At 43.1% G+C, this 18919-nt stretch overlaps 1 protein-coding gene across 3 annotated transcripts in view; it reads right to left on the bottom strand.

Annotated features, from left to right (window-relative positions):
* LOC146354614 (glutamate dehydrogenase, mitochondrial-like) overlaps positions 1–18919 on the bottom strand; it is a 42614-nt gene that overhangs the window by 626 nt on the left and 23069 nt on the right. The window contains exons 5-12 of one of the 3 annotated variants that reach the window (XM_084839340.1): positions 17735–17829; positions 17279–17458; positions 11113–11217; positions 10484–10621; positions 10071–10208; positions 8744–8824; positions 1538–1753; positions 60–122 (exon numbers count right to left, since the gene is read on the bottom strand). In XM_084839340.1, the coding sequence (XP_084695466.1) occupies positions 60–122; positions 1538–1753; positions 8744–8824; positions 10071–10208; positions 10484–10621; positions 11113–11217; positions 17279–17458; positions 17735–17829 (1016 nt within the window). The remainder of the gene's footprint in view (positions 1–59; positions 123–1537; positions 1754–8743; positions 8825–10070; positions 10209–10483; positions 10622–11112; positions 11218–17278; positions 17459–17734; positions 17830–18919) is intronic. The other 2 variants (XM_084839341.1, XM_084839342.1) reach the window with 2 other exon arrangements.

Below are 18919 nucleotides of genomic sequence, written 5' to 3'. Positions count from 1 at the left end.
TTGGCCTGGTATCCTTAAAAATATGAGTGAACAGAGAAGTGCAATGCCAGGGCACTTACCCTGGCTGAACGTTCCATGGTGAAAGCTAGACCTGAGTGCACAATATCCTTCTCTGAGGCACCCTATAAGAAAATACAATCTTGAGAAACATGCAGTACAATATTGACATTTACTTGGGATGTGCACAGACGGCAAGACTCGGTTCAGACCCCAATTCGGCATTTTGGCAAACAGCCCAATTCAGAGGCTGCCCACTTCAGTTCAAGTCCAATTCTTGATTCAGAAATCCAAATATTCATGCCTCCCACTGGAAATCAACAACTGGCTGTAACTTTTTTTTCTGTTTGACAGATTTGGATGATGTTTATGAGAGGACTACATTATGAGTAGACTACTACTCCTTTATGAGCGGACTACACCTGTCAAATATCAGACAAATAGGTGCAGGGGAATTTGTGCTATGCATCTTTTAAATTTCTATTTATTTATCTTAAAAAGGAGACTTATTTCTTGGCAGAATTGGATGAAATTTGCAGGGATTGTTACCCCTTCTGAGGGGACTGACCTGCCAAGGTTCCGATGAATAGATGCAGAGAGCTTTGTGAAAGAACAGCCTTAATAGTTTGGGGGTTTCCAAAAACAGATGCATTTATCTCCCTACATTTTTTATTGATGAATATATGAAAATGGCATACAGCATAGAAATGGCTCTAATTAAGAAACTTGCAAAAATTTGGGGTAAATGCAGTGTTTTTTGTGGAAGGGGAGTGTTCAAATTGGGGGTGGAGGAGTAAGTGATTCACTTCCCCTTTATCCCCTTCCACAGGCTTTTTGGCAATTTGTATGAAAATGGCATATGTCATAGAAGCGTCCCTAGGCAAGAAACCTGCCAAATGTCAGGAAGAATGGTGTAGGGACTAGGGAGGTATGATGAACGAAAAACAGTTGAAGACTTTTTTGTTTTCTCTCAATGGGCACCAAAGTCACATGAAGTGCAATAGAGCAGGGGTGGGTGATGGATGTGGAGCATAGAGTGGCACAGACATACAACATTTTCCAAGCAAGAGGCAAATGCTACACCTTCCAAGGTCCCACAGGCTCCACCAAACTTAAGAGGGCATACTGTTTCAAAGAGAAACCTTAAGCTGACCTTTAGAGTATAGCCTGGCAACAGACTGTCCTAGCTCCCATCATCCAAAAATGGGGAGGCATGCTATATCCAATCAAGCCCCAGGCAGGAATGAAATCGCCCCATGTAGTTTCCCAAGAAAGTAAAAGGGGGCCTAAAGGCTCATCCTCCAGGGGCTGTCCTCAAGGAAAATAAAAATAGCCAGGGAAGTGTCTGAGTGTGCAATCACTGAGATTTATTGTATTGATGGCTTTATTGTAATTTTATTCTATAATTATGATTTTAGAGTCACCATGTTAATGTTGTTTATGTGTTGCACTGTGTTTTGTATAGGTTGTCAGCTGCCCTGGGCAATTTGCGAGGAAGAGTGAGATATAAATAAAATAAATGAAGTATATTATTACTTACTGACACCCTGGCCTGGAATTCAGGTGTGGGCACAATTGGGATTTCTCCATTGACCTTCCCAAACTTTCTCTCCAGACTTTGCTGCACTGACATCAGCAGATGGTAGTTAGAATCACGCTCATATTTGAAAGTGAGGCGCCCATAGCTGACATGGTTCAGGTTCTTCAGCCACTCGAAGAAGGAGACTGTCACACCACCTGCATTTATGTACAAATCCTGCCCCATAGAGACAAGTAGCTCGTAAGAGTTCTCTGGTAAACACCAAGCAAGAGAGCTGCAGAAACATGATGCCATCTGCTCAGAGATATCCATGTATCCCTTCGCCAGCACTTCCTTCCTCCTAGCCCCCTCTTGTACAAAAGCTGCATGAGCACTTAATAGCAACAAACTGAGACTGTTATGGCAGCTCTCTGCATTTCTGGTTTAGAATAACATCCCAACTGTGATAATTATGAATGGCTAATGGGGCCACAGTACTTGCATGGATTTCTTCCCAATGGAATAGTGACCAACTTGGTGCATAACAAGAACTTGGCTCCTGTGGATAGATGGTGTATATGGACTCCAGACACTTAACGTACTTGCTTCTTCCACTCTTCCACCAGCCACACAGTGACTCTTTGGCAGAAGAGAATTTGGGGTAAATGCAATACAAACAATGGGTCTTCAAGATTCCCAGGCTTTAATGGGGGTGCAGAGAGAAGCAGAGGATTTGGGGCACAAGAGAGAAGTGGTACTATCACTAGTTGCAAGTGATCACTGTTGGAAAAGAGGGAAAAGTGCTAGCGCGTGTGTCTGCACACGTGTATATGGGGCTCCTTGTGACGCAGCCCCATATGAAGATTTGGATCAACTGGTGATTTTCAATCTGTAAGGTTTGGGGAACACTGGGCATTCCTTAATGTACCTTACTTAGGTCCAAAGTTGCCTTCTGTTCTGGCCACCAGGAAATACCACTTTGTGTCAAATCAGTTATAGAAAACCGCTGAAAATGTCTAGAAGTTTTGGTTTGCTTACACTGAGCTGATTAAATACAACATAACAGCTCCATTATGCTCTAGCATACTCCAGAGCAACAATGTTAAGTCATCTGGCCTGCCAATAGTAGGCCAAGCATACTGTGCTGCTTCCATCTCAGAATGAAATAGATGCACTGGCAGCATTTATGTTCAGCATAACACACAGCTGTCAGTCAGTCCATGGATCCGCAACATGGGCCCAGAGAGATTATCACTAAATGCATACTGTCTGAATAAAATTTGTGTCCCCGAACAGCCATCACTAAAGGGGAAAATGCCCCTTTAACACCCATATCTTAATAACAGCCCTGCTGAATCCAACGAAGCATCCATCTAGGTCAGCATCCTGTTTCCCACGCTGGCTAACCAGATGCCTGCACGAAGCCCACAGCAGAGCATGAAGGCAACAGACGTCCTGTGCTATTGCCCTCCCAGGCAACTGGTATTCAGACTTACACTGCCTCTGAATGCAGACGTTTAATTCAGTTATTATGCCTACTAGCTGTTGATAAACCTATCCCCACTGAGAGGCCTAGAATTTTCCAATCTTCCCTTAAAGCCATGTTAGCCAGTATCCATCACTAGTGCAGTGAATTCCATAAATTATGCATTGTGTGACAAAGTACTTTCTCTTCTCTGTTCTGTATAGGCTGCCAATCTGTTTCATTAAGTGAACGCAAGTTCTAGCATTGCAAGAGAGGGAGAAACTATTTACTTTCTCCATACTATGCATAATTTTATAAACCTCTATCCTGTCCCCCCTTAGTCACCTTTTTTTCTAAATGTATTGTAGAGTTGGGAGAGATTAAAAAGAAAAGCAACCACAGTGCTTTTAATCTCTCCCAACTCTACAATACACTTTTTGACATGGGGAAACGAGAACTAAACACAGAATTCCAAATGCAGTGGCACCATGGACTACTGCTGGTCATAATTTCAATCCTTTTCCTAATCATCTCTAGCTTAGAATTTGCCTTTTTCATTGCCGCTGCACACTGAGTCAATATGCTCATTGAGCTACCCATCATGGCCCCAATATATCTTTCCTGCTTAGTCGCCACTAGTTCAGACCCCATCCATTTTTATGTTGAAATTGTTGCAATGTGCATCTTTCTCTCACAGCAGATGAACCTCATTTGCCATTTTATCATCCATTCACCCAGTCTGGGGAGATCCTTTTGAAGCTCTCCTCAGTCTGCTTAGAATTTCACCATCATGAATAACTTGGCCACCATGCTGTCCACCCCTGACTCCAGATCATTTATGAATAAAAATAGCCCCAGCCCCAATGAAGATCCTTGAAGGACCTCAATGCTTACTTCCCTCCATTGTGAGAACTGCCCATCTATCCCTACACTGTTTCTTATTGAGTAACCAGTTACTAATCCGTAAGAGGATCCCTATAACTACTAAGTCTACTTAGGGTGAGGGACTTTGTCAAAAGCTTTTTGAAAGTCCAAGTATATAACATCTACCTGATCACCCTTCTCTACATGCTTGCTGACTGAAGACTTTCCTCACAAATGCTGTTACTATTGATCCAAAGTGGGTTGGAGGAAGTGGATAAATCTCCCATGAACGACTAATTCAGAAGACAGCTCATTTATTTGGGGATAGCTGTTCAGAATCACAGCAGTACAGAGCGCAGCATAGTGTACCTTCTTAGCATTCACTGGGAGCAGAGAAGATGCATATTCTCTATTCCAGTCCAACATACATTAAAGGACCTCCACAAGAGACAATAGATATTTACACATCCCAGGGAACAAGGATTTGACTATGGACAGGACTCTGCTTTTAGTTATTCAAGCTAGTTTTTATAAAGCTGGTAAAAACACTGTTGTTGTTGTTCAGTCGTTCAGTCGTGTCCGACTCTTCGTGACCCCATGGACCATAGCACGCCAGGCCTTCCTGTCCTGCGCTCTCTCCCGGAGTGTGCTCAAGTTCATATTCATTGCATCGGTTATGCTATCTAGCCATCTCATCCTCTGTCGTCCCCTTCTCCTTTTGCCTTCAGTCTTTTCCAGCATCAGGGTCTTTTCCAGAGAGTTTTCTCTTCGCATTAGGTGGCCAAAATATTTGAGCTTCAGCTTCAGTATCTGTCTTTCCAATGAGCACTCAGGGTTGATTTCCTTTAGGATGGACTGATTTGACCTCCTTGCAGTCCAGGGGACTCGTAAGAGTCTTCTCCAGCACCACAGTTCGAAAGCATCAATACTTCGGCGCTCAGCCTTCCTTACGGTCCAGCTCTCACAGCCATACATTACTACTGGGAAAACCATAGCTTTGATTAGATGGACCTTTGTCGGCAAGGTGATGTCTCTGCTTCTTTCTATGCTGTCTAGGTTGGCCATAGCTTTCCTCCCAAAGAGCAAGCGTCTTTTAACTTCATGGCTACAGTCACCGTCTGCGGTGATCTTGGAGCCCAAGAAAGTAAAATCTGTCACTGCTTCCATTTCTTCCCCTTCTATATGCCAGGAAGTGATGGGGCCAGATGCCATGATCTTTGTTTTTTTAATGTTGAGTTTCAAACCAGCTTTTGCACTCTCCTCTTTCACCCTCAACAAGAGGCTCTTTAGATCCTCTTCGCTTTCTGCCATTAGAGTGGTATCGTCTGCATATCGGAGGTTGTTGATAATTCTCCCAGCAATCTTAATTCTGACCTCTGATTCATCCAACCCGACGTTTCTCATGATGTACTCTGCATATAAGTTAAATAAGCAGGGTGACAATATGCAGCCTTGTCGTACTCCTTTCCCAATTTTGAACCACTCGGTTGTTCCATGTCTGGTTCTTACTGTTGCTTCTTGACCCTCGTACAGGTTTCTCAGGAGACAGGTAAGGTGGTCTGGTACTCCCATCACTTTAAGAATTTGCCACAGTTTGTTGTGATCCACACAATCAAAGGCTTTAGCGTAGTCAATGAAGCAGAAATATACGTTTTTCTGGAATTCTCTTGCTTTCTCCATGATCCAGCGAAAGCTGGCAATTTGATCTCTACTTCCTCTACCTCTTCGAAACCCAGCTTGTACTTCCGGTAGTTCTCGGTTCGCATACTGCTGAAGCTTAGCTTGTAGGATTTTGAGCATCACCTTGCTGGCATGTGAAATGAGCGCAATTGTGCGGTAGTTTGAACACTCTTTGGCGTTGCCCTTCTTTGGAACTGGAATGTAAACTGACCTTTTCCAGTCTTGCGGCCATTGTTGAGTGTTCCAAATTTGTTGGCATATTGAATGCAGCACTTTAATAGCATCATCTTTTAGGATTTTAAATAGCTCAGCTGGAATACTGTCATCTCCGCTAGCTTTGTTGTTACTAATGCTTCCTAAGGGCCACTTGACTTCACTCTCGAGGATGTCCGGCTCAAGTTCAGTGACCGCACTATCATGGCTATCAGGGACATTCAGATCTTTCCTGTATAGTTCTTCTGTGTATTCTTGCCACCTCTTCTTAATCTCATCTGCTTCTGTTAGGTCCCTGCCTTCTTTGTCCTTTATCATGCCCGTCTTTGCACAAAACGGTCCCTTGAGATCTCCAATTTTCTTGAAGAGATCTCTAGTCTTTCCCATTCTGTTGTTTTCCTCGATTTCTTTGCATTGTTCAAAAGATAAAACAAAACATAGCAGGATAATAAAAGCAATATAACAGAAAAAGCCGCCCCCCTACTTAATACTGTGCCAACCTCAGTCTTGGAATAACTGCAGTCTCTAGTGCAAGGAGATGCAACAACCAAATACAAAACTGGTTCAAGTAGCCTTCCTCGTACATCCAGTTACTACCAGACTTCTCCACGCATGTCTACCTTCATAATGCTGCTGAGTTCATAGAATCATAGAATAGTAGGGTTGGAAGGGGCCTACAAGGCCATCGAGTCCAACCCCCTGCTCAATGCAGGAATCCAAGTCAGAGCATCCCTGACAAATGGCTGTCCAGCCTCATCTTGAAGGCCTCCAGTGTGGGAGAGCCCACCACCTCCCCAGGTAATTGGTTCCATTGTCATATTGCTCTTACAGTCAGCAAGTTTTTCCTGATGTTCAGCCGGAATCTGGCTTCCTGTAACTTGAGCCCATTATTCCGTGTCCTGCACTCTGGGATGATCAAGAAGAGATCCTGGCCTTCTTCTCTGTGACAACCTTTCAAGTACTCGAAGAGTGCTATCATATCTCCCCTCAGTCTTCTCTTCTGAAGGCTAAACATGCCCAGTTCTTTCAGTCTCTCTTCATAGGGCTTTGTTTCCAGTCCCCTGATCATCTTTGTTGCCCTCCTCTGAACCCTCTCCAGTTTGTCTGCATCCTTCTTAAAGTGTGGTGCCCAGAACTGGACACAGTACTCCAGATGAGGCCTAACCAGTGCTGAGTAGAGGGGAACTAGTACTTCCCAGGATTTGGAAGCGATGCTTCTATGAATGCAGCCCAAAACAGCATTTGCCTTTTTTGCAGCCACATCACATTGTTGGCTCATATTCAGCTTGTGATCGACAACAATTCCAAGATCCTTCTCACTTGTAGTGTGGTTGAGCCACGTATCCCCCATCTTGTAACTGTGCATTTGGTTTCTTTTTCCTAGGTGCAGAACTTGGCATTTGTCCCTATTAAATGTCATTCTGTTGTTTTCTGCCCAGCGCTCCAGTCTATCCAGATCACTTTGAATTTTGTTTCTGTCTTCCAAAGTATTAGCTATCCCGCCCAATTTTGTGTCATCTGCAAATACTATCAGCATTCCCTGCACCTCCTCCTCCAAGTCATTAATAAAAATGTTGAAGAGCATTGGGCCCAGGACTGAGCCCTGCGGTACCCCACTCATTACCTCTCCCCAGTTTGAGAAGGTCCCATTGATAAGCACTCTTTGAGTCCGATTCTGTAGCCAACTGTGGATCCACCGGATCCTTGTTTCATCTAGCCCACTTTGAGCTGGTTTGCTCATCAGGATATCATGGGGCACTTTGTCGAAAGCTTTGCTGAAGTCGAGGTATATGATGTCTACAGCATTCCCACGGTCTACAAGGGAGGTTACTTGATCAAAAAATGAGATCAGATTTGTCTGGCAGGACTTGTTTTTGACAAATCCATGTTGGCTTCGAGTAATCATGGCACTGTTGTCAAGGTGCTTCCAGATGGATTGCTTTATCATCTGCTCCAGAATTTTCCCTGGGATTGATGTCAGACTGACTGGTCTGTAGTTCCCAGGTTCCTCCTTTTTACCCTTTTTGAAGATAGGGACAACGTTAGCCCTCCTCCAGTCATCTGGCACTTCCGCCGTCCTCCATGATTTCTCAAAGAGAATAGACAGCGGTTCTGAGAGTTCTTCTGCCAGTTCCTTTATGACTCTAGGATGCAGTTCATCTGGCGTTGGAGATTTGAACTCATTCAAAGGAATTAGGTGTTCCTTGACCATATGCCTGTCGATCTCAAGCTGCAATCCTGCCCCTTCAGCCTGTACTTCGCCTTTGCCAGGGGGTCATAGACCCTCTTTTGGGAGAAGACTGAGCCAAAGTAGGAATTGAGCACCTCTGCCTTTTCTTTGTCATCTGTTATCATTTTGCCATCCTTATTTAATAGCTGAACCGCCATTTCTTTCCTCTGCCTTTTACTATGTACGTAGCTGAAGAAAGCCTTTTTGTTGTTGTTAACATCCCTTGCTAACCTCAGCTCATTCTCAGCTTTAGCCTTCCTGACGCCATCCCTGCAATTCTGTGCTATCTGCCTGTACTCTTCCTTTGTTACTTGGCCTTCTTTCCACTTCCTATATGTGTCCTTTTTTGTTTTCAGGTCATCCCTAAGCTTTTTGTGAAGCCACACTGGCTTCTTCTGTTGTCTTCCACCTTTTCTTCTTGTTGGAATTGCTTGTGATTGTGCCTTGAGAATTCCTTTTTTAAAAGCTCCCACCCATCTTGGACTCCTTTTCTCGCTAGCATTGCTTGCCATGGGACCTTACTGATCATTGTTCTGAGTTTATTAAAATCAGCTTTCCTAAAATCCAGGGTACGCGTTTGACTACACTCGGCTTTTGCTTCCCTTAGTTCAGTCATGCATGATTGTGTAACTGCAGTGCAAAAGTTTTGCCCAATTCTGCCACAATGGAAAAGATACTACAGAAGACAATGCTCTACAATCACAGCTTAGCCAGGAGCCCAAGTATTAAGGCATGAAATAGGACACCAGCGGAGGCAAGAGTTGTGCAGACATACCGGGAGGACAAGGATCTTTCTCTGCAGGAAAATGTCATGCGCTTCTGGGGTTGTCGGGCCATTAGCACCTTCAGCAATGATCTGTGAGGCACAAAAAGATAACAGGAGGTACCAGAATAACAGCACCTAATATACAGGAAAACCTCAAGCACTGCCTTGGCAAAGTACTTTTATGCAGGGAATGGAAATGAGGTTGTAACAAGTTATTTCAAGAGGCCATTACATTTAGCATCAATCCATGTATGTTCAGCTACCAGAGAGTTGTCTAGCCCTTTCCCAATCCATGGCAGCTTAATAAGAAGCCTCTAAGGGCTAAGAGAGATTTATAAGACGTGGATAAGTTTGTTCTCAACTGTATAATTAAAATGGAGAAGAGTCTCATGGAGAATGCTATGCTCAACATGCCCAGCTCCATCACGATTCCAAAACTGTTTCAAACTTAGGAGATCATGTAGGACCCATACATCTCCTATGACTGTGGGTCCACAAACCATGCGGAAGGCTGTTTTACTTGTTCTTCCTCCATCCACCCCTAGAACCGAACAGCCCCGCCAAATTACTCATTCAAACACTAACAAGGGCAGCCCTGGGTTTCCAATCTAGCTTTGGCAGCTCCCAATAAATTGCTTCAGGAGTCTCCAGAATAAGCAGCGTGATCTGCTGTCTAGGCATACTTCTATGTGGGGAAAACCAGTCCCCTATAAGCCCAAAAACAATCCACAAAGGCTTATGCCATAAAGTGTTAGTCTTTAAGGTGCCACACGACTCTGTTGTTCTAAAAAGCAGTATAATTTTTCTCCCAAGGCCAGCTTCGTGTATTATTATTAAGAATGATTAATTATTACATTACTATCCCACCTGTTTCCCAAGGTGGCTTACATGGCCCTCCTCCTCTCCATTTTATCCTCACAAAAACCTTGTCAGGTAGGTTAGGCTGAGGGTCAGTGACTGGCCCAAAGTCACCCATTAAGCTTCATGGCAGAGTGAAGATTAGGACACACGTCTCCTGAGATGCAGTCCAACACTCCAACTACTACATCACAGAGGCTCTCTATTAGGGAGTTTACTCCATACAATGAGCAAGTTTGATCAGCTACCCACTACTCATTCCATATATTTGTTGTATATTTAATGGATGCATATAAGCACATCAGTGGTCCAAAGTGGTCCCACACTGGGCAGATCTAGGCTGTGTTGAAAAGGCCTGAGGCTTGCTGCAGGCCAAATTTTGTTCGCAGTCAAATAAAACAGTTTCCAGGGTTTTATTTCCCCCCTGGAAACTGATTGAGAGTTATGCAGAAAAAGCAGCACCTTTTCTTAGCTCTACCTTTGCTCTGATATGATGAGCATTCGCCCTTGTGAGCTGTTTCTCAATAGCAGCTGGGATGAGGATATCACAAGGTATCTCAAGGGCACTGCCTTCAAGTCTCTTAGCCTTTGGAAAGCCAACTATGGTGCCATGTTCCTGGAATGAGAAACACACTTCAGCTTGCCAAGCCTGACATCTAAGGAGAACAGGTACACAAGTGTTTCTCTACAGTATCAAGTGGCTCTTTCTGTGGCTGAAGTAGGCTGGCCACTGGCACTGAAGGGTATACCGACATCAGGTTACTGATAAACAATGAAGTATTATTTCATGGGAGAAATCTTACTGACCCTTTTAGGCTATTTACGCAGTATCTCTTGCAGAGATAAAACACTCACTAGTACCTCCAGACGTTCTTCTGGAATTCAACATACCTGCCTATATTCTTGTAGTTCCTTGGGGTCAATCCCATCAGCATTATAGATGGCACCATCTAGCTCCCCCACACATATGCAGCGAGCTCCATAGCGGTGCAGGTATCGCATAGAGTGCAGACCCACATTGCCAAAGCCCTGGAGACAGAATTGAAAAGCACAGGGCAAGCTTTCAGTCAGCAAGAAAGCGTCCAAGAGCTCATTGTGCTGTAAAGGTAGGATTAAACTGCATGAGATATAGAGACGTGAAGGCCCAGAAAAAAAACATGAAAAATTAGGGGAAAATTGGGGTTTTCTCGAGGACCATTTTTGTTTTTTTCTGAAAAACTGAACCGCTTTGGATTATGAAATATTTTTAGAACCTAAGACAAAGTATTTACATATTGTTACCCAGCCTTTCCTCCACCAAAAATGATTTCTAAAAACTATGTAATAAGAACATTTTTATATAAAGGCTAGTGATGTAAAATGTCTGGAAATAATGAAACTATGGGGAAAAATATTTTTAATCCTTTCTGTAGGATTCCCAGCATAGTTAGTTCTTTCATTCTGTATTAAAATTATTGATCTAAAGTATATTTTACTAATAGACATTTATGCTCAGTTTTTCAGCATGTGAGTAGAGTCACCATTGTGCGTTCTTGACAGTGAATATGCGTTCTCGACAGCTTGGGTTTTGTTCTATAGAGTCCTGCATTTCTGATGCTGTAGCAGTCATTTAATGTAGTTCTAATCTGTTCAGACGAGAATTACAAATTTACTAACCGAGTTTACTTTAAATTTTTTTAAAAAATGATAATTTTATGAGCAAACTAAGTCACAAATAAAATAACTTCAGGAACAGAAGCAGCCCTCCCCAACCTGGTGCCCTCCAGATGTTTTGGACTACAGTGCCCAGCAGTCCTGACCATTGGCCATGCTGCCTGATGCTGATGGGAGCTGAAGTCCAAAATATCTGGAGGACACCAGGCTGTCTTAAAGCAACAAAGTGATTTTAGATTTGTAAAGGGTCCTAAAAAAATAAGTATTGCTTATTTTTCAATTCTTCCCAAATTTCCAATTTTTCTGACCCCCCACCTCGAAAAAACTTTTTTTCCATGGCTTCAAAATTTTCCGGAAATTTTATATCTCTAATTATATAGGTCTATACAGCATTGGCACACATTCTTCCAGTTCAACCAATCATGCTGAAAGGTAATCATGACACCCTTAGCAAGTAATTGTGACACCCTTAGCAAGCAATTTCTAGTAGGCTAGAAACGGTGTTTTATTTTGTTTGCTTTGCAATCTGTTCCAGTTATTCTAGCCATCTGTCTTCCTCATCAATAACAAACTCTTTTTTGGTTTACTAGAATTGTGTATTAAGTGTTGTGTGATTAACAAGTAACAAATTAGATAAACTGGTCCATGTCTGGATACTGGCTGTACATAAGCAACCATCCTTCCTGCCCCCCGAACCTGAAGGCCTTTGCAGCTGAGGAACGCATTACTAGAAGGCACTGTTGAGGAAGGCGCTCCCTAGAAAATAAAGTCAAGACTGAGAGGCCTAGGCAGAGCTTGCTTGCATATCAGAGCAGCTGAGGTCACAAAGTACTAATGCCCAGGAGAAAGCAATAAGAAATTCCTTTGTATTAGAGGAACAGAAGTATTAGTGGGTGCACAGCAGAAGTATTTCACTCCAAACAAAGTGGGTCTCATTTCCCTCCCACTGAATGGATGCCTTAAGAAGAGAAACTCTGAAATGCTCAGGACAGTTTTTCCTTTCTCCCAGGCAGCATTTAATTTTCTCCTCTTAATGACAAAAGGAGCAAGGATCCAAGCCTCATGCATTTGTATTATCTAACACCTTAACTTACTGTCCCTTCACCAAAGTATCAGTTGTCTGAATGAACTCTTCGAAGGAAATATCCATAGGAGCACCAAAAACTAAACATGACAACTGCGTAAAAGTGTTCCCTTAGGATGATGGCAACAGTGGAGGAAACAGCCAAACATACTGCACAATCCATTCTAGTTTAGATTAACTGCCAAGAATAGATAAAGATTATTAACGATGGGAAAGAACTCACAGTAGCTGAGTTCTTTGCCTTGGAGCAACTGTTCATAACTATTTAGTACCTACCTCATCTGCACCACTCCTGGATTTTGTTCAGGAAAACTGAAACTTGATTTATTAGACAAGGGAGAACAACCCACAAAGACAACACTCCCCAAAGACTAGAGGGCTTCCCCTCTCAGTTTAATTTTCTTGGTAAGTTAATTAGAGTAAGCGAAGTATTCCTCGAAGGATTGCTAAGCAAACACGATTCAATAGAAGTGACTTAGAGACAGTTTCTTGTACAAGCTCAGCTCTGCTAGCTGTTTTTCAACCTGAGGGGAAAAATGGCTTAGGGGACAAACACATTTCTCTAGGACTGAACAGAAACTGGCAGGTGGCCAGATTAAAAACCTACAGACAAAGGCATGTATTAGCAGACAGACGTTCTGATGGAAAGCTGGTATCCAAAAGGGGGTTTGCCTGAGCAAAATACTGCTCTTGTTCAATTAATCATGCTGCACACACTAACAGAAACAATTCTGCAAAGTCCAGAGGGGGAGCTATGTTATTCTGTTGCAGCAAACCCCCCCAACAAAAATGCTACAGCACCTTAAACACATGGTGTAGTGGTAAGAGCAGCAGTCCAACCTGGCGTCCTCAAGTTATATTGAACTATAGCTCCCATCATCCCCAACCACCATAGCCTTTGAAATTTGTTCACTGGAATATGGTGACTAAATGTGCAATCCCAAGCATGTTTAGATGGAAAAAAATTCCTAACTGGGAATTCCTACATGCCCCAGCACGTAAAAAAAATTCCTACATGCCCCAGCCAACCAGGGAGTTGTAGGAATATTTTGTCTAAACATGCATAGGATTGTGCCCGAAGTCTGCTACAGACAGAATGTCCTGGAAACACCCCCCCCCCACACACACACTTTAATGTTCTATTTGTGTCCTTTTATCCACTTGCATAGAGGCAGACCTGTTCAGCTTATGTAAATGGCAGAAGGACATTGCTAGCAAATTTTGGTGCATATCATGTAAGAAGATGTGCAGCCCTTCATTGTAAAGCTGGTATGGCTGGTCCCATGAGAGTGTTGCCCAAACAGATATGGGAACAGAACCGGCACTCAGATTTGTTCCTGGGCTTGTATTTTCCTTAGGCGGGCCATAGTTGGTTGTCAACAGCTGCTTCAGATTGAGAGGGAGGTGTCTGTATGCAAAGACAGGCCTACCACAAAAGGCATGCGAGACGGATCCCTGATTACGCACCAGAGTCGTTAGAGCTGTATGTGATGATAAATGGTATTGTGGATTTTTTCCCTGCTAGACCTGTGACTCTGGTGGTAACTCAGTGTACCATCTGGCCTTGTTGTTTTGTTTACACATCACTAGGTGAGTACTGCAGTTTTAAAACTAATTGATATAAATCCCATATGTAGTTCTCCCTGTTATAAGGACTGGAGCTCAAGTGGTTTAATCATAGAGCTTGTCTACTGAAAATTGTGTGCCACTTAAGTGTCTGCAGTCACTTGGTTTATGGTATAATGTGGCGCTTATATGCCCCTCATATAGCTGTGGTGTCCAGAAATTGGCACACTGGTCACTTACTGTGAAGGTTCCTTCCAGATCAGTGTGTAACAAACACATCCACAAATGGGTTAACTTTCTCTGCTGCCCAGGAGAAAGCAGAGATCACATGGCTAGCCAGTGATTCCAAACTCCTCCCTGGCAGTTCCGTGGCTAAAGCTAATAGACAGAGACCACAGAAGGAAAGTACAGAGAATGCAGGGATAAAAGGTAAAGGTAAAGGTGTCCCCAACCAGTCGTGTCCGACTCTAGGGTGTGGTGCTCATCTCCATTGCTAAGCTGAAGAGTCAGCGCTGTCCGAAGACGCTTCCGCGGTCATGTGGCCGGCATGACTGAACACCGAGGTGCACGGAACGCTGTTACCTTTCCCGCTGAAGCGGTACCTATTTATCTACTTGCAATTTCTTGCTTTCGAACTGGTGGGTTGGCAGGAGCTGGGACTGAAGACGGGAGCTCACTCCATCACGCGGCACTCAGGTCTCGAACTGCTGTCCTGCCGACCTTCCGGTCTGCAGTTCAGCGTCTTAACCACTAAACGACCGTGGCCCTGAATGGTGATAGCCAATTGAAGAAAAAGACTCAGTGATGCAATTTATAGGGTGTGGTTTGGATGCCTTTGTAACACTAATCCAGAAGGAACCTTCATGGTAAGTGACCAACGTTCCATTCCCATGATAGATGTGAGGAAGGCATCCACAAATGGGATATACTTAAGCATACTGCCATTAGGGTGAACCTATATGCACCGAGTCTCAGGAAGAGGAGACGATTTTCTGTATCACCCACCTGCCAAAGGAGGCCTCTGCTGAGTCAAGGGTGTCAATTCTATAATGCCTTATGAATTAATTGGGGGTTGACCATGTAGCTGTTCTGCAGATGCCTTACAGAGGAGCGTGGGTGCCAAAGGTAACCACTGTTGCCACGGTCCTGGTTGAGTGGGCGGTAACACTGGATGGCCTAGGCAGATGTCATTCTTCATATGCTGTAAAGATGCAAACTTTAATCCATCTCACCCAGGTAGAACTGGATACTGTTTTTCTAATAGCAGTCAGGTGAAAAGGAATGAAGGGGCAGTCTGACAGTCTAAAAGCTACTGTGCATTTTATGTAGACTTTAAGAGCACACTGTAAGCTTCACTTACGCCACCCTCTCTCAGTCAGGTGAAGTGGTTTATGGCAGAAGTATGAAAGAGAGAGCTGACTTTTAGTAGGAAGGCTAGGTCTGTGTGAAGACTAATTTTTGGAAGGTGATGAGGCCATCTCAGACTGATAGGGCAGAAAGTTCTGAAACTCTTGAAGCAGAAGTGATGGCCACCAGAACCTAGACCCTCTGAGATATGAGGTATAAGGGCACCAATTTAAGAGATTCAAACAGTGATTTGGTGAGTGCTGTGGAGGTTCCAGGAGGGAAAGCTGTGAATCAAAGGAGGGCTGATAAGTGTGGCACACTTGAGGCGTGGATGAGAGCTGAGTGGTGCCTGGCCTGGGTTTGGGAGGACGGGGGAAATGGCACTGTTTGTCTACAGAGTGCGCTTGGCTTTAGGCCCATCTCCAAGCCTATCTGAAAGGAGTACTCTTACCCCAACTGATAAATATCCCTGGCCCTTATGATGGCACCAGTGTGTGAAGACCTTCCAGGAAGTTTCATCTATGTGTACGGGGAATCTTTCCTACATGAGAATAGGGTGCCAGTTACCTGGCCAGAGGAACCTAACACTGTGTTAGGCTCTCTCAGAAGCCAGGTGAATGACTGGGCCTTGAGAGAGCAGATGTAGGTTTAAAAGGAACCAGAGTTTGTCTCTTGCCAGGTTGAGGAGCTCCAAAAATCTGGAGTGTGTAGGCCAATAGGATGTTACTAATACTACGGTTGCTGCCTTCTGACTTACCTTCCATACCTCCCTGGAGAGAAAGGGTGTTGGAGGGAATGTGTAAAGCAGACCTGGAGGCAAGGGAGAGTTCAGGACTTCAGTTCTGGGGCAATGAACCTGGAAAAGAATCTCAAAAGTTTGTGATTTGTTGGAGATGCAAACAGATCCCTCAGGGTGCCAAAATAGCACTGGAGGTTCTGGAAGACTGATGGGTGGAGAATCCATTTGCCTGGGTATAGCTGTGCTTGGTTCACGTAGTCTGCTGTGTGATTCAAGGATGTTGGATGTTGTGTGAGGAGATGGTGCTGAGATTCCGTCTTGCTCAGCTCTTGGAGCAGGGTACCTCTCTGAACATTGTGAGTCCTCTGCCACCAAATCAGGGAGATGTGAATGCACAAAATAAAAGTTAAAAAGCACTCCTTAAAATGGCAAGTCAAAAAGACATTAGGGGATGTGTCAATCCAGTTCTCTTCTATTTCCATACCTTATATCCTTGCATAGAAGTGACATATTCGTAATCACCTATTTTAAAAATATGACTAGAACAGTTCCTCCAAGTGTAATAATAATAAAAATTGCAAAACCAGTTTGGCACAGTTGGTAGGTAGTTGGAGTTTGATCTGGGAGATTTCGCCACGTACTCATGGTGACCATGGCAGATCACTTTCTCTGTGGTCACTTCCCCATCTATTTATATATTCTTTATTGCTATTTTAAATACTGGAAAAACAATACATAAAACGATTTTCTTAAATATAAAACGTTTCAGACAAATACCAGATAATAATTTGGAATATTCAAAAAATGCTGTATAATTTCTTTTTCCCAGCCTCACAGTACAAAATGAACAAGAGACCAATAACACTAAAATCTGTTCCTCACTGTATAATATCTTAATTTAATATAGTATATTAATTTCATAATTTTCACCATTTCCCATAACTTTCTGAGTCATTCCTCAGCTGTCAAAAGCCATTACTAGTTCTCTAAAGTTTCTGGGAAACTGTCCACTAAACTACCTAACAAAATCACTCAAGGATTTTATGGGGTCATAATATGTAACTTTTGTTTCATTTCCACAGCAGTAGAGATCCAATTCACAGGGTTTTGTGAGAGGAAAGACACCACCAAGTCAGCAGGACAGAGCTAGTCTTACACTTACCTGGGCACACGCCATCCCTGGAAAAAAAATCCTAAGTGCCAGCCCTCATTCTTAAGCATCCCAAGCAACTGGAATTTCCCCACCCCTGAAAATGGATGTTTTACCTTTACTACAACAGCTCAATTTCATGTTTACCTGCAATACAAATGTTTTGCCAGAAAAGCCAGTTTTGAGGCCAATGAGATCCATGTATGTTGCGCTGTTGATGTAATTTTCAATTCCATGTAAAATTCCACGGCCTGTGGCTGAGATTCGTCCATGGATTCCTCCCTGACTGATGGGCTTTCCTGTTACACAAGCATAGGCGTTGATATCCTACAATTCCAAACATGAAACAGTAGATGACAAGACTGTCTCATCTTGCACATTTACCATACAAAAGACCAGACATGCCCTCTCCAGAAACACATGTGGTCAGTCAATTCAAAAGAGAAAACATTTTAAAATGCTAAATAGAGCCAAGTCTATTCCTACTGCATCCCTACAAGTCAAGTCAGACCTTTGCGGATGGATAGTATCCAAGCAGCAAAGATACTGTTTTTCAGAAAGCAGCCACACACTAAGTATTTTTGTATGAAAAATCAACATTACCCTGTAACCAAGAGTGTTGGTGTAAGTATCAGCAATCCAGGACATCTCCCATTCTCCTGTACTGATGTCAGGAGCAGCTACATCAATTCCAGGACCTGCCAGGGACAATAGATCCATCAAGACTTCATCAACAGATCTATCAAATCTTTTTCCTCTCTCACACTGAACAAATTAGAGCAGTCAACTTTTTTGACAGATCTATTCTACCCTACATTCATAAAGGTCACTGGAGAGAATGCAGGCCTCTATAATTTGAAATTGGTAGAGGCCTGAAACACAGAAGTTTTTCTGTAGCTTCTAGAGACACTGAGCCTCAAAGCTTTGTCATCAACACGTTTTAGCAAAGGTCATTGCTGATCCCTTCTCAAACTTCATACAGAATCCCAAATACATTAATACAGACCCTCAGGCTGAGAGAAAGACTAGCCATCACTCTTCTTTGACAGGCTCTGTATGTTATGCTTCAGAGGTGGAAAAGGTTATACTGTTTATATTCTACCCCAGGATTTGTAAACTAGGGTACAGTTTGACAATTTGGTTAGCATGACAGGCAAAAGAGAAATATATCATGATCTGAAGAGCTATACATTAGGTCTTATACATTAGGTCTATACATTAGGAATTACCTTGTAATTCTCATAATTTGTAAGTTGTGTGCACAAACACAAAGGATGTAAAAACTAGAGAATACAGAAACATTTCACATATTCTATAATATTGTTAATAACTTGTTCCAATTTGAAATGTATGAATTCATTATTCAAGAAGGTTGATATAGAGATGAAAACTAAAAAAAAACTCAAATAACATTTAATTTTGGGCATCTTACAGTGTTTTCCTATTCACATTTATTCAGAAGTAATTCCCACACGCCCCTTCATGGATCACTGCCTTTTGTGGCAAAGGGGCTTGCGTAACTCAGTGAAACCATAAGCTATGCCGTGCAGGGCCACCCAAAACAGACAGGTCATGGTGGAGAGTTCTGACAAAATGTGGTCCACTGGAGAAGGAAATGGCAACCCACTCCAGTATTCTTGCCAAGAAAACCCCATGGAATGTATCACAAGGCTAAAAGATATGACCCCGGAATATGAGCCACTCAGGTCGGAAGGTGTCCAATATACTACTGGGGAAGAGCAGAGGGAATTTCCAAGTAGCACCAGAAAGAGTGAAGCGGCTGGGCCA

The sequence above is a fragment of the Heloderma suspectum genome, chromosome 2, assembly GCF_057233095.1.
Source record: "Heloderma suspectum isolate Gila_16-S chromosome 2, 16-S_ref, whole genome shotgun sequence".
Classification (NCBI taxonomy): Eukaryota; Metazoa; Chordata; class Lepidosauria; order Squamata; family Helodermatidae; genus Heloderma; species Heloderma suspectum.
Note: the sequence above shows the minus strand (reverse complement) of the source record. Positions and strands in the feature narration are given on the sequence as shown.